The sequence below is a fragment of the Erinaceus europaeus genome, chromosome 6, assembly GCF_950295315.1.
Source record: "Erinaceus europaeus chromosome 6, mEriEur2.1, whole genome shotgun sequence".
Classification (NCBI taxonomy): domain Eukaryota; kingdom Metazoa; phylum Chordata; class Mammalia; order Eulipotyphla; family Erinaceidae; genus Erinaceus; species Erinaceus europaeus.
In genome coordinates, this window is record NC_080167.1 from 38,154,644 (window position 1) to 38,170,768 (window position 16,125).

Here is a 16,125-nt window from a genome sequence, read left to right on the forward strand (position 1 = left end):
ATAGAGTTTACTAAGTCATTTACTAAGTCATTGAACTATCCAAATCCAAAATATATCAATATTCTTCACAGTGATCACATTCCATAACCCACAATGCCTGAAAATACCGTTTTCTATCACTCAATAGAACCACAAAAGCCATTAGAAGGCAATAAATTCCCTAGAGAGCTTGTCTTTTGTATAACCATACTTTCATCAATTAGATTCAGGAAGGCTGGAGGTGAGAAATGAAGAAAATAAAATTCAGACCACAAAACCTTATCATAACCCCAACAAATAAGACTAGCGAGGATCAATTAATGGAGAGGAAAAAAAAAAACATGGAAGACTTTCAATTTCTGAACTTAGTATAAGTATTATGCAAAAATTTGTCATTATTATTCACAAATATCTCTACTTCTCAGTGGCAATGATGGTCCATAGATATCTTAGGGGTTACCTCTCAGTAAATGTATCACTGAGGGAAAACATTCTGCATTTGATTCAGGAAGAAGAAATTCATACTTAAAATAGACAGCATCCTCTAATCTAGAAAGATGCTTTCAATTAATCTAATTTATATAAAATGATTAATTATGAAAACTTTCAGAAACAGTAAGATATTTCTCCTTATGAGAGTTGAGCCCATAATCTAGAAATCTAAGAACAAAGTCTCATATCTTTTGTGGGTATCGATTTGTAAACATTCTCCCTATTTTTATGGGTTTTATTATCACCTATCAATTTCCACTTTACCAACAACTAGTTTTTACTTAATACAGACAGATCAAGATAACTAAGGTTCAAAATGCCAAAGTTTGTTGTTTATAATGGAATTCAAGGAATGACAGTTATCAAGATCTTCAAGATGATCACAGTTGGTGATCCTGAAGGGGCAAAGGCACTGAGTGTATGTAGAAAATGTCAGCTGACTCACCAAAAGATTACTAATATATGTGATTTGTTCTCTTTCAAAGAAGAATAAGTCATTTCCCTTTTGGGTAGGTATGTCTACTCTCATAGAATTGTCTGACTTCAGAAATACCTCCAAAGGCAGCATCTAGGTCAAGTCAATGAGCAAAGGTGATCTTCCTACTGTAATGACAGTTATATTTGCCCTCATGTAAGAAAGGACAGCAATTTCATACTGCTCTTCAGATACAGAGTAGCCTTTACTCCAAAGACGAATTATCTATCACTATCTCATGTTACTAAGTTTAAAAGCACCTATCCAAGTAAATACTGATCGATAACTCAAATAATTCTGCTAACTACTCTCTTCTTTTTCACAACTAAATGAACATAATCCTAAGGAAAACTCCATTGTTACTCTATTCTGAAAATAAAAATGTTAAAAACGAATGGGAAGAAAATAACCGCTGGAAAATAGAGAGAGAAGAAGTGAGGAGGCTAGAAGAGGAAAAATAAGGGGAAGGATAAAGAGAAAGAACACAGTGAATTTCATGTTTGCTAGTTTCAAAAAATATCTCCATCCCAATAAGATAGTAAATGGAGAAAGCATTGGGAGTTGGGCAGTAGGTAGCGCAGTGGATTAATCACATGTGGCGCAAAGTGCAAGGACCAGCACTTAAGGATACCATTCAAGCCCCTGGCTCCCCACCTGCAGGGGAGTCGCTTCACAGGCAGTGAAGAAGGTCTGCAGGTGTCAGTCTTTCTCTCCCCCTCTATCTTCCCCTCCTCTCTCCATTTCTCTCTGCCCTATCCAACAACAATGACATCAATAACAACAACAATAATAACTACAACAACAATGAAAAACAAGGGCAACAAAAGGAAAAATAAATAAATATTAAAAAAAAAAAGAAAAAGCATTTTGACTTTCTGACAAGCATAACAGAAATGGCTATTGCAATAACCCCAGATATCACTGGGCATTTTGACCATCATCACTTCTGAGTACAATTGTAGACAGTTTAAAATACTAGCCTCAAGGTGCCCTAGATTCTTTGTTTTTCAAATGTTGACTGTCAACTGCTAGACAAAAGGTGATGTATACTGTCTAGTGGGCAGCATGCTGGCCAGACACCAAATCTGGACTGTGTCCCTCTGCCCTGTGTATTAGCTCAGCCATCCATTATAGCCAATGCTACACACAAGAATGAAGGTGATGCCCAAAGCAGACTAAAGTAAGGAGCAGTGTTCAAGCCCCACAAACCTAAGTTCTGAGTTGTCACTTCTGCAAATGTTTCCAGAAACTAGTCTAAATGCAAGGTGAACGAAAGCTACATGGATGTCTTCCTATGTAATTTGACTGCTCTGAATTCCTCTCTAGTTTAGGTCTCTGTGGAGTGATCCTGAAAAGACTCGGGAGCAAAAATTGCTAAGCCTCATCTCTTAAAATCTTTAAACAGTGTATTCCAAACTTACATAGTAGCACAGCCACTCTAATCACTCACTGATTTTTTTAGCAGAATCATAATAAATAAATTGAAAAGCAATACTTTTGTCCATCTGAATCTTCATTATACCTGTGATGTCAAATAAATCCAAGATTTTCCATGTCAAACCAAAAAGTTAGCAGCAAATATCCAAGCCTCACTTGTAAATCCCAGTCCTGACTGCAAGGCAGCTTTTCATTTTCATTACCCTGGCCTCCCATAGGTAGACATTCACTCAGCCTGGAAGGTCATAATTCCACTCACTGGGGAAAACATCACTGTGGAATTTGGCATAGAAAAAATGTCCCTGAAGTTTACACATTATTTGGAAGAACTTATATAATCTCCATGAGGATAATCATAATGGAGAGATAGCAGACAAATGCAAGAACTTCAGGCATCTCAGATTTTTTCAGTGTATTACACTCTGGTAACCATTCACTGATTTCTGCCTGTCGCAGCGTCATTGAGAGCCTACAATAATGAAGTGAAAACAGTAAGTAAGTAAATAATCAGAATCTTGTGCAGTAATCAAGAGGTGGATGGGGCAGGGAAGGGGAAGTAGTGAGAAAAATCACAAGCCTATCTCATTTAAAACATATTTTCAAGAACTGTGTCTCAACAGTGAACAAGTGGGAAATTGGCATGATTTGTTTAAAAGGCAATTTCTCTATCCATTCTCTCTAGTGTAACCGAGCAACATACTATGAAACTAAAACTTTCTTTTTTCTAAACATTAGACTGCCCAAGTTAATATGTGTTTGTAACACAGTGCACATTCTTTTATGAAAGTGGAGCAATTGACATACATGAGTTTGACCTACACCTCTCTCCAACTCATTTGCTATTCTTCATGTGAAAATCTGACCCCTACTGAGAAGATATTAAATGTATGTCCAAATCACATACTGAGAACAGAAATAAAAGAGCCACGTAAAATCCAGGAAGGCATATTGAATAACTGTAGACAACCAAGGGTCATTTAACTTACTAACTAGCAAATAATAGCCAAGAACATTTTGCTTCTTTATATAAGGGATGCATTATTTATTTATTACACTGTTATCCGTATAACCAAAAAATGCCCAAAATAAAAAGATAGTTAATAAATATCTAATCATTATCAGTAAATATCATAAACTGAATTACCAGTTTTCCAATAATGACTTACTCAGGGAAATCTTTATAAAAAATGTAATTTTCATTAACCCTAGACAGAGAGTTAATTAAAGGAGAGAAAAGTAAATGGCATAAGAAGTCTCAAGTTTATCAAACAAAATAATAACATTTTAAAGAATATGGCATTATAGTCTCTCCCTAAAGTCATCACGGGTTATTAATTTGTATGCAGCAATAATAGCAATTTAGTGCTGTACTGTTGTACATAGTACATTTTAATCACCTGTATAAAGCTGATACACAATAAGTAATTATATACTTTTCTAAAACCCTTAGTTTCATTGTGCTTTTTTTCTTTTTTAATTCTATTATCTTTATTTGTTTATTGGATAGAGACTAGAAATCAAGATAGAATGGAGTGATAGAGAAGGAGAGAGAGAGAAGCACCTGCTATACTGCTTAATCTCTCGCAAAGCTTTCTCCCTGCAGGTGGGGACCAGAGGGGCTTGAAGCCGGGTCTTTGCACATTGTTAATATATGCACTCAACAAAGTTGCCACCACCTGGCCCCCTAGTTTCATTGTTCATGTATTCACGTAACTGGGCTACATAAGAAACATAAATTAGGGCTGGGAAGATAGCATGGTGGTTCTTCAAATGACTTTCATGCCTGAGGCTCTGAGGTCTCAGGTTCAATCCCCAGTACCACCATAAGCCAGAGCTGTGTAGGTACTCTGATCTGTGTGTGTGTACCTCTCTCTCCCTCTCATTAAAATAAATAAGATAAATAAATTAATTTTTAAAAGACACATAAATTAGTATCATACTAAATTAATTTTTACCAAGATAACAATCAAGTGTCATATCCACTAAGCACTTGTCTATAAGGAAATAGAAAAAAAAAATCCTGACTTAACAAAATAGGGAACTACCACAATTTTATATCCAAAAGTTTCACTCTTCACATTGTATACCCTTATAAGGTAGAATTTATAACACCTTGAATATTACATTATTCAAAGACTTACCAAACAATAAGTTATTATAACTCATTTTAAAAATCACACAGCTAGTCCCAAAATAATTCTCATAAAGAACTCTATATAGAGTGAGCATACAGTTACTTCAATCAATGTAGGAATAAAATGGCAATAATTTAGTCTCAAGTCTATTATTTTCCTGTTTTATCTGGAATGCTTTCAGATTAAAAAATTCCTAATTTGTCTTTTATAGTATAGTGTATGATCCCAAACAGATAAAACCACAGTCATAGGAACCAATCTAGCAAATCTGCAAGGCCAGAGAAAAAACAGCCAGTGTTGCATTCAAGTGTCCATATATGTTCACATTAAAGCAAGAACAGTGTTTCCTTAATCAGATGTTCATCAAAGTTATAAGTGATTCTGGGTCACACAGAAGGAAAGTACTGATTCAGTATCATCAAGTCAGTAAGATTTTCATCTTTATTCATAACCAGCTCTGACATTCTACCTAAAAGAATAGAAACCCATCTTGTACTCCTCAGTGAGCTCACATAAAACAATATCTTTAACAGATTTCTTGGTTTCAAGGTAAGATTTCTGTTTTATCACCACTAGTGTTTACTAAAGAAATTTTTCCCAATATGTATTGCATATAATCTAATAATGAAAAATAATGGCAGTGTAAAATGCAAGAGAAATGACTGGTATGTAAGTTAAATAAAGAGTACTATTTCCATACTTATAGTGAGACTGTTCATTAAAACCAGAGTGATGTTACCTAAGCAACCATGCTGAACCACACAAAATATTCAAATACATCTTTCTATGGAGGCATGTTGCTGATAATGGTTGGGCTATACAATGCATAAAGTTATCAATTAGTTTGTGGTAAAAAGAAAATAAAAGCAGCTCTGAAATATAAGGATTAATTTAATGGGCAAATGACACTAAACATATTAACCCATAAGCAAAGTCATGAAAATAACACAAAATAAAAATTTTAGATTAAGACAAAAACTAACTTGACTAATTAGGAGTAAAATATTTAAACTGCTAATGTATTCTGACAATTTCACTCTTAATGCCTAGTTGGGTGGTGGTCTGTTTTGGAAATAATTTTAAGCTAAATGTAGAGGGGAAGTGTAATAAAAGGTTTCTAAACATTGCTATGGATGCTATAAAACTTATGTGTGTAGCAAATAAAATATTAGAGATGCTCTAGCTTGCTGTTACTGCTAGCCACCAATTAATTGACATAAAAAATCAACTGGAAGAATGTGAGGAAAGAGTACATACAAGCTTCATGGACTTTCATCTCAACACATATGTGTCATTTGCGAAAGTCTAGTTATCTTCAAGTACAGTGGAAAGTCACTGATGATTTGGGGGGTTCAAGGCTCCATTAAACTGATACTCTAATTTGGGTACAGGAGAGATGGCAGGTAAAAGACCCTGGGGAAGGAGTTGTGGGGGTGGGTGACATTCAGGTTCTGGTACATGATAGAAAGGCACATACCTTGAGTGTGACGGTGTTTTACAGACACCTATCATGGTGAGTGGAAAATTGTACCCATGTTCCAACAACTGTACTATAAACCATTAACCCTTCAATAAATAAATCAAAAGAAAGTCGAAAGTCTCCCTTTATCCAAGAGAGTAAAGAAATTCTTACCTTTCTGTATACCAGCATGTTGGGTGATTCATCTGCCACCCCATTGCTGGTCTGCCCATAATTATTCCCCTGGGCCATGTCACACTTCCTCTGCTGCTCAGATACAGGAATTCTCAAGACTCTCAGTCTGCCCTGCAATGGGTTAGACAGGCTTCAGTAAGGAGGTTAACTTTAAGTGTTTATTTATCATTACCCAGAGCACTTGCTTTAGATGGAGCATGGTTCCATGTCGATGCTCTTTGGAGAAATTGCCACAGGATATAGTTGTGTTATTTTTTAAACCCATAATTTACACCTACAGTACTCTCAGACACTTGTAAGAAATGACAATATTTAAGTTAAAATAATCATTTGGTTGTGGTTTTAACTGACTTGATCTCCTGGATACCCAATATAAAAAGAGTTTGATGCTAACCTGGGAAGAAAAGGATCCAAGGTTACCATTTCGGGACTACAGGGAGTTCTCGTCTCTCCCTGTACTTTTGTCTTTGCTTGATATTTTCCCCCAAAAGGCCAGAAAGACAACACCCTGTGGCAGTCCGCTTTCTTCCAGGTGTCTAGTTTGCCCACAGGCAGAAGCAAGTCGCTGTGCTATTCTCCAGCTCAGTGTTTCCTCTTTATTCCCCGTGGGTCTCCCACACACAGCCAGGCTCGGTCCCATTACTTTCCACCTGCCAACCACTGCTTCCTCCTCTCACCCCACTCTCCTTCCCAAATCAGGACGCAATCCTGCCTAATCTTTACAAGAAGGCACCACCTGAACCCGCTCCAACTATAACAACTGTTTGCAGGTTACCCGTTTCCGGCAATTACCTGGGTCAACCTAGCTGCAGAAGCGTCAAACAGCCAAGACAGAGAAAACCAGACCCAGCTTGGTTGGCTTGACTCTCAGGCACCAGCAAATGGCAGGCGAGCCTGTGCCCCGCGCCGCGCCGCGGCGGCTCCCAGAACCGGGCAGCAATTTCAGCACCGCGGACCTCGCCGCGCGCGCCGCGTCCGCAACCGGTATCGCGGGTCCAGAGAGCTGCCGCCGAGTGCGAGGAGGGTGCGGGGCAGGGGTGCCGGGTGGAGGAGCGCGGGCGGGGGGCGCCGCTTCTTCCTTTCCCACCCCCCTCCTTTACCTCCTCGGCCAAGGTCACAGCCCCACGGCGTCTCCCTTCCGGAGCCGGCTGAGCGCAGGCGGTGTCAGCTGGCGGCGAGCGGAGCAGCGAGGCAGGGCAGCTTCATCACACTCGGCGATTGAGGAATCCGCGCCGCCCCAGCTCCCGCGGCTTAGGCGACGCCACCCTCGCCGTGGTGCACCCGCGGCTCGGCACCCGCTGGGCCGCCTGTGAAGTGCTCCCTCCTCCGCTCCTGCGCCCCTGCGCTCCTCCGCCCCGGCGCTGGGACCAGCCGAGAGCGCGCGGGAGCCCAGGCGCCCGGCCCGTGCGCGCGACTGGGAGGAGGGGAGGGCTGTCACGTGGGGCCCGGGCGGCCAAAGGTGCGGGCTGGGATCCGCTCGGCTTGGCACGGCCCCACGCCTGGGCCTCCCCGGCCTTCCGGCCTCTCGCCCCAGGGGAGGAGGCAGCCCAGCCCCGGGCGCACCCTGCTCCCTGGGGTGGACGATCTGCTGGAGGCCTGGATATAGGAGCTTAGTGCTGATTGTAAACCCAGCCGGAAAGGGAGGTGGGCGAGGAATAAAGGGATGGTGGGTGGGTGCGTGGATGGTTGGATGGATGGATGGATGGATGGATGGATGGATGAGCCCTAAACTGCCCGCAGGTTTTATCCCGTGCTTGCTGACTTTGCTAGCAGTACCAGAGAAGTAGATGATTGATTATTGTTTTGCCTAAAGAAAGAAAGCAGAGGGAAATTGAGACATCCTGGGAGCAAAGGAAATTACTGGACCAAATGAGTCAGTCAGCCCTTTTGCCTGCGGCTTTCACAGCTTCTTCCTAAATCGGAGAAATGGAAAACAATTTGGTGCCTGCCACCTCGAGGTGAAAATCTTGCTTGCCACCTGTGCAAATGACAGAACATCCCCACTGTCTGGTCTCTCCCTTTTGAAGAAGGTTCTTAAGTGAAGTTACCTTCACACATTCCTCTCATCATCTAGCAAAAGAGGGGCCTGGGATGCTGATCCCCCAGAATGATTCTTCATATTGCTGTCAATTCTATAAGGATTAGAAAAGCTGGTTAAAAGCACTTTTGCCCCCATTTATAGTAAAGAAACATGTGTTTCTAGTTTGGGGTACAGAACAGAAAACTATGTTGTCAGTAGCTTTCCTACCTAAACATGACCAGGCCTCTGTGTGTAGAAGCATTAGGGAGGGGCAAAAGAAAGAAGGAGGAGAGATTATCAGACCACCCCCCTTCATAGTCCCTAGATCTAAACAGAATGGAACCCTTGCAAAGGCTAGTCCAACGAAACACAATAAGGACCAATATTCCCCTGCCTCAGCCAGCCTCCCAGTTTCATTTAAAGATCAGTCTCACCTAGCCTTATCCTCTGTTCTAAATATTACAGGGCAGGGATTACTCTCCAAACAACTTTACATACATCCTAGTTTGACCCATCTCCCACACTCTCCCAGTTGTCAAAATTTTTCCACTAGTGGCCAGGTGGTGGTCCACCTGATTCTTGCACACAAAATTATAGTGTGCAAGATCCCAGGTGGGAGCCTCCAGTTTCCACCTGTAAGAGGAAAGCTTCACAAGTGGTGAAGCAGTGCTATAGGTGTCTCTCTGTATCTCTCCCTCTCTATGACCCACTCCTTCCCTCTCAATTTCTGGCTGTCTCTATCCAATAAATAAGATAATTTTTTTTTTTTAAATTTTACAAAACCTTTCCACTGTATGTTGTGGAAATTATGATTTCTTAATGTGGTGCTGGGAAATGAACCCAGTGTGCAGATGACCTCACCAATGTGTCCTGGAACGTCACCTCTCCAGAGCTCTGCCCCACTAGGGAAAAATAGAAACAGGCTGGGGATATGGACCCACCTGCCAACGCCCATGTCCAGTGGAGAAGCAATTACATAAATCAGAACTCCTGCCTTCTGCACCCCAAAAAGATTTTGATGCATACTTTCAGGGGAGGAGAAATGATAGGGGAAAGATGACCAGAAGTCTCTGAACTCCAACTCCATCAGGACCCAGAGAAAGAAGAGGAAAAAGAGGAACATTAGTTGTAGTAATAGGTGTATGTGTGACTTAGAAAGAGAAGGGGGCTTGGGATCAGGCTGTAGGGCAGTGGGTTAAGCACACATGGCGCAAAGTGCAAGGACTGGCGCAAGAATCCGGGTTAGACCCTCCGGGTTTGCATCTTCAGGGGGGTTGCTTCAGAAGTGGTGAAGCGGGTCTGCAGGTGTCTATCTTTCTTACCCCCTCTCTGTCTCCCCTGATCTCTCGATTTCTCTCTGTCCTATCCAACAACAATATCAATGGCAAAAATAACAATAATGATAACAAGGGCAACAAAATGGGGAAGAAAATGGCTTCCGGGAGCAGTGGATTGGTAGTGCAGGCACCGAACCCCAGCAATAAACTTGAAGGGGAAAGAAAAAAAAAAGGAAGGAAGAGAACATAGAGAAGATGGGATCATAGAGGGGAAAAAGGGAAAATATATACAAATATAGACAGATAGTTATAGAAATAATAGTTAACTCACACCTACAACCTTAAGAGAACTGCTGTAGCTACAATAGAGGGACTGGGGATTCAGAACTCTGGTGGTGGGAACAGTGTGGAGTTGTACCCCTGTTATCTTGTAATTTTATAAATCAATATTAAATCACTAATAATTTTGTAATTCCCTCAAAAAAAATGAACCCAGAGTCTCATGCCTAAGCCGTGCCACCACTGAATGGCCTCAATGAGATCAACTTATCCTTCTTATTTTTATTTTATTTTCAAATCATTTTGTTGGGGAAATAATGGTTTACAGGACAGATGTTGGTACATGGGTGGATCCAGCCTCTCATTTCCTTGTGGTAGGTATTTTCACACCACTTCTACCACCTTCCCAAGTCTTTCTCTACCATGATCAGATGTCCTCTCTCTATATCCTCCCAAGAAAGTCCTTAATTTTGGTGCAATACATTATACCCAGATAAGATTTCAGTTTATGTTTTTCCTTTAGTTTCAATGAGATCTTTAGAATTTGAAAAGAGGTAGAAGGAAGAAGGAGAGAAAAGAAAGCAGACATGTACCATAGCATCATTTCCACATCCGTGGAGCACATTGGAAGTAGGACCTTATGATAAGGTGCAAATTATCTAGCCACCCCCCAAAAGTTGTGACCTTTATAAGCATGATTTTGAGCTCATGGTTTTCCCTTCAACTTTTCTGAAATTATAATATATTTTTGTCTGCTTAAAATCCACCCATTGAACAAAAGCAACTGGTGGCATAGCTACATGCAAATAATGTCAAAGGACATAAAATATGGTAATGGAGTGTATGATTCAGCAAGCCCTAACAAAGGGATTTTTCTAAGTTAATCCAATTGCTAAAGAATGTGATTATTGCAATAACTATCTATTGTCTTCTTAAACCCTAAGACAACAGGAACCCTCCCGCTTCCTCTATAGAGCCTATATTTCTCCCAATCCTGGAGCCTCTGGGGAGGGCCTCACTTCCCTGCATGCTTCTCTCAAGTCATACCAAATGATGTTGCATTGGCTGATTCCAGCCTAATCAATGCAACAAGTACCATCTCAGCATGCTTCACTTCAGACTGTGTCCAGAGATTTCAGGCATGGATTGCCAACCCTTCACCCTCACCACTCAGGTAAGACCTTTCCTTTCATGGTATTCTCTAATTCCATTCTAGGAGGTTCACTTCCTAACAAAGTTCCAAAACCTAGATATAGACCAGGTCTCATAAGATAGAGCATATGTTCACATGTGTCCATAAATTTGGGCAAAATATATACCTGAAAGCAAAAATACACAATAGTCTGTAGTGAGTCAGTATCAAATTCATAATGAAATAGTGTCCACTTAGACTTAGATACCCTCCTCACCTACTTCCCCTTATAATTCTCTCACTTACTCCAAAGCTAACGTTAGCAAAGCAAGGACTGCAAAAGCTGAATAAGGGCAAGAGACTGGCATACTTTAAGGATGACTCTTTAGTCACTATCAGGCCACCTCATCAGCTGGGGCCCTAATCGGGGAGTCCTGAGATTCTCAAACAGACTTGATGGGCCTATAACTTGAATAAATACCTCTCTCCATTGTTACCGGTCATTTCTATCAGGAACAACAAAATAGACTCCTGTGTGGGCCCCCATAGGACCTTGCCCTCAACTTGGATCAACAATGGTAGAAAATGTTCCATCTTCCAAAGGGAGGATGGACAACATACATTATGTTACACCTGAGGAAGATGGGTCGATACTGAGGCAGCCGAGAATGTTCCTGCTCATGACCACAGAATGTGAACTCAGATCTAGAGGGATGCAGAAGTCACACAGGCTCCTAAGATAATTATGGGCCCCAGATCACATCAAATCAATGGGGTTTGCAGTCAATAATGTTTATACCCCTTTCCTGTATTAGGGAGCTACTCTCTTCCCTGATACAGCTTTCTAGTTCTTTATCCAGCCATGACAGCATCTCCTCAGACAATAACTGGGGTCCACTGGCATATCAGAACTCAGGCCCAGGGGCAAAAAGGAAAAAAGGGAAAAAAAAACCCAAAAACTAGTATAGCCACAGACCCTTTGGAATTTAACTAAAATATTTCTAGTAGCTATCTACAAAATAGAGATTCCCCCAACTCTTCATCTGCACTATTCTGGCCCTTAGGTCCATGATTGGTCAACAATTTGTTTGGCTTTCCATGTTAACTCTTTTGTCAACCACCAGGTTCCAGATGCTAGAATGATGCCAACCAGACTACCCTTGACAGAAAACCCCACCAATATGTCTTGGAGCTCCACTTCCCCAGAGCCCCATCCCACTAGGGAAAGAGACAGACAGGCTGGGAGTATGGATTGACCTGTCAATGCCCATGTTCAGCGGGGAAGCAATTACAGAAGCCAGATCTTCAACCTTCAGCATCCCTAATCTTGGGTCCATACTCCCAGAGGGTTAAAGAATAGGAAAGCTATCAAGGGAGTGGATGGGAAACGGAGTTCTAGTGGTGGAAATTGTGTGCAGTTGTACCCCTCTTATCCTATTGTTTTGTCAATGTTTCCTTTTTATAAATTAAAAAATTTTTTAAAATCCACCCATTCCACTTCAATTCCTCTCTCTATTCCTTTGTTCCTTCTACTTCTGGGTAGCTGACATGAATTGAATTGATAAATTTTGGAAGTAAGTAACTACACTTACTCAATTTGACCATTTTTTGCCATCATTTGGAAATGCTAGAAGAAAAAAGATGTTTTTCCTACACCAAATCACTTTAATTTTTTTAGCTATTTAATATTGACTTATAAAATTATGTGATAACATAATTGCACACCATTCCCACCATCAGAGTTCTGGATCCCCATTCTCTCCACTGGCAACTGCATAGTTCTCTTAAGGTCACAGGTATGGGTTGACTATTATATAAATACCCCCCTTTTTTTTTTATTATGATACGAACTTCCATTCCTTTCCAAGTCACACTGACACCTATTGCCACTTCCAAATGTCCTTCTTTTTTTCCTCTTTTCTCTCCGAGTTTTGCGATCTTGATGGAATTGGAGTTCAGATTCATATCCCCCTAACATTGCTTCCCCTCTGATTGTATGGACCAGCATTCTTTTGGGAGTGCAGAAGGTGGGAGTTCTGACTTCTTTAATTGCTTCTATGATGGATATGGGCCTTGTCAGATTGATCCATATCCCCAGCCAGAGAAAGCAGATTTTTAGTTCTTGCATCTCTAGATAAAATTTTACCCCCCCCCTTTCGGTTACCCAAGCTCAGCACTGATGAGTCACTTCCAGCAACTGACAAATGAACAGAATATAATCAGTTCTAATATTTTTTTCAGGACATATAAAGTACATTCTGACTGTATGGGGCCTTATTCATACACCCATAATATCTATATCTATATCTATACATAGATATAATACCCTATTGACATGAAGATATAGACATAATATCCTATTGACAGTTTCCCCATCTACTTCTTCCCTGTTTCTGCCTTTTACACAAAAATGTTTTGTCCTTCCATTCTGTCTAGAACTCATTCTACACCATCCAGGAGCTTCATATTTTCAAACTAGTGGTCAATTTCCAGTTGTATGACAACCTGTCAGTAAACAAAAAAAAGGTTTGTCTCTTTCACCTGCTCAGAAGCTTTCTATATATAGTAATCAGGGCACAACTCTGTTTTCTACATTACTGACTTTGAATCTTTTAATGGATCTCTCATTAGTTTATGATCCAACTTGATGATAACAAATATTGCCTGTTTAGATCTTTAATCTGTTCTCTAGGCATAGTATAGCTCAATTAATAGTTCACATAGCTTAATGATAACTGAACTAATGGATAATAGCAATAGTCTGATAAATACTTTTAACTTGATCATTTCTTTAATGACCTGACCTCTGAAAAAGTTCTGAGGTGACAGAGTGGGGATTGGACTCTGAAATTATTTTACCTTGGGCTGAGGGGGAAGACGATTCAACCCATCACGAACATTTACTAGGCATCCAGAAAACCTAAATTATAAAGAATCAAGATAGGTTTGCTTTCCCTTACTTTTATTCTGCATTTTAATTTGTTTATTTTTATTTATTTATTATTTTATTTTATTCAGGATTTATTTGTCACACACAAATATTTAGGTTAGGACCCGCAGCACAATTCACCTGGGAAGGTGCCTGCTTTGCCATATGCACAACCCAGTTTCTAGTCCACCCCTACCCCACCCCTCATGTCAGGCATTAAGCCAGCCCTCCCTGCCATTGATCTATATTCTATCTTGAGACCTGTCCTGCCTGCAGGGTAACATTAATCCCACCAGTTAAAACCATCACAACAGTTGCTAAGGAAGTTCCCAGAGAGGCTTCTTCCTTTCTCCACCCCCTTTTCCTAGACATTTCCCTTTCCGCCTTGCCACTTCCAGTTTTATCCTATAAAGGTCACTTTTGTTTCTGGTTTTGCTCTCTTCTCTTTTTCTATGTCCCAACCTGGAGGAGGGCAGGCCTGCAGACAGGGAGGCAGACACTGGCCATTGTGGTTTGGCACCACGTGGTTTAACCTGCTGTGCTCACACCCGACTCTGGGACTCCCGCATGAATAAAGATTTGTAGTGCTACTGCCAGGAGCTTGGTTCCTGGATCATCTCTCTCTCCCGCCTGTGAAGCTAGCCCAGCACCCTAACACACAGCACTGGGAGAAACTGCAATACTGTGGTATCTTTCCCTCTCTTCCTCTGTCTCAGCCTTTCTATTTGAAACAGTTGGCATGGAACAGTGAAGCTGCAGCAAGAAAAAGGGAAGGAAGGAAGTAAAGAAGGAAGGAATGAGAAGGAAAGGGAGGGAAGGGAAACAAAGTTCAGAAGAATATTGTTTCTCTAACAACTATCATCCAATCCTATTGACTCTACCTAAAAAATATATCCAGAATCTGGTTAACTAAAAACAAAAATTGGAGGGAGTCAGGTGGTAGGTAGTGCAGTGGGTTAAGCGCACATGGCCCAAAGCACAAAGACTGGCTTAAGGATTCCAGTTCGAGCCCCTGGCTCCCTACCTGCAGGGGAATCACTTTACAAGAAGTGAAGCAGGTCTGCAGGTGTCTATCTTTCTCTCCCCCTCTCTGTCTTCCCCTCCTCTCTCCATTTCTCTCTGTCCTGTCCAACAATGAAGACATCAACAACAATAATAGCAACAACAAAAATAACTAAAACAACAAGGGCAACAAAAAAGGAAATAAATATTTTAAAAAAGAATTAAAAATTTTTATTATCTTTATTTATTGGATAGAGACAGTCAGAAATTGAGAGGGAAGAGAGAGATAGGAAAGAGAGACAGAGAGACACCTGCAGGTGGGGACCAGAAGCTCTGGAGCCCAGGTATACTGTAGCTTGTGCACTCAACCAGGTGTGCCACTACCCGGCTTCTAAAATCTGGTTAATTTTCATGACTGCTTCTGTTTCCCTGTTTCTGTCTTGGTTTGAATCACAATTTCATCTCTTCTAAATGAAGGCAACACTCTAATTGGGTTTTCTTCCTCCATTCCTTTCCATCTATTCTCAGTACAACAGCCTGTGATCACTGGAAAATGGATGGGGGGTGGGGGGGTAGAGGGCCCTGGTGCATGATGGTGGGTAAAGACTTAACTTGGAGGTGCAAATGACATGTAGACAACTATCACAGGGGGAGAAGAAATTGTACCCTTGTGTTGACAACTGTGCTATAAACCATTATTCAATTGCTCAAGAAAGTAATTTGGGAGTAGGGGGAGGCTAAACTTCCTGTTATACATTTGGAAAGAAAGAAATTGGCATTTTAATATACCGAGATAATTTTTTTTAATGACTTTTTATTTTCCCACCTAAAATTCTCTGGAGCATTTTTGTACCACTTAAGTAAGAGACATCTGCAAAACACAAAAGGAGGCCTCCTGGGGCCTGGGATATAGCATAATAATTCTGTCAAAGACTTTCATGTCTGAGGCTAAGTTTTACTAGAGGGCCCCACCTTCTAGGCTCAATTTGTGTAACATTCATAATATTCTCCCTATTCCAGTCGCATGGCCCTCCGTGACTTTAAATATTAGAGGTGTGCTCTGCTACAGGCTGTTCTGCTGTTTCTCTGCCAAAAATTACCTTCCTAAAAATATTATTCCATATAGTCAATACTCAAATGGTGACCTTTCAGTAAAAATCTACTGTGCAACCTTATTTAAACTAGTATACCTTCTAGCACTCCTCTTCCTCCTTAAACTGATTAGTCTGCCTTTCAGAGCATTTATCACATCCTAACATGCTATACAGTGTACTTATTGACTGTTGTCCATCTTCCACTTGAAAAAGTAAGTTC

General features: G+C 40.8%; 1 protein-coding gene across 4 annotated transcripts in view; it reads right to left on the reverse strand.

Annotated features, from left to right (window-relative positions):
• RGS7 (regulator of G protein signaling 7) overlaps nucleotides 1-7,462 on the reverse strand; it is a 522,282-nt gene extending 514,820 nt beyond the window's left edge. The window contains exons 1-2 of one of the 4 annotated variants that reach the window (XM_007532564.3): nucleotides 7,273-7,462; nucleotides 6,152-6,283 (exon numbers count right to left, since the gene is read on the reverse strand). In XM_007532564.3, the coding sequence (XP_007532626.1) occupies nucleotides 6,152-6,229 (78 nt within the window). In that variant the 5' untranslated portion in view covers nucleotides 6,230-6,283; nucleotides 7,273-7,462. Of the gene's footprint in view, nucleotides 1-6,151; nucleotides 6,284-6,964; nucleotides 7,006-7,272 lie in introns of those variants that run through there. The other 3 variants (XM_060192035.1, XM_060192037.1, XM_060192036.1) reach the window with 3 other exon arrangements.
• Between the last annotated feature and the right edge of the window lie 8,663 nt (nucleotides 7,463-16,125).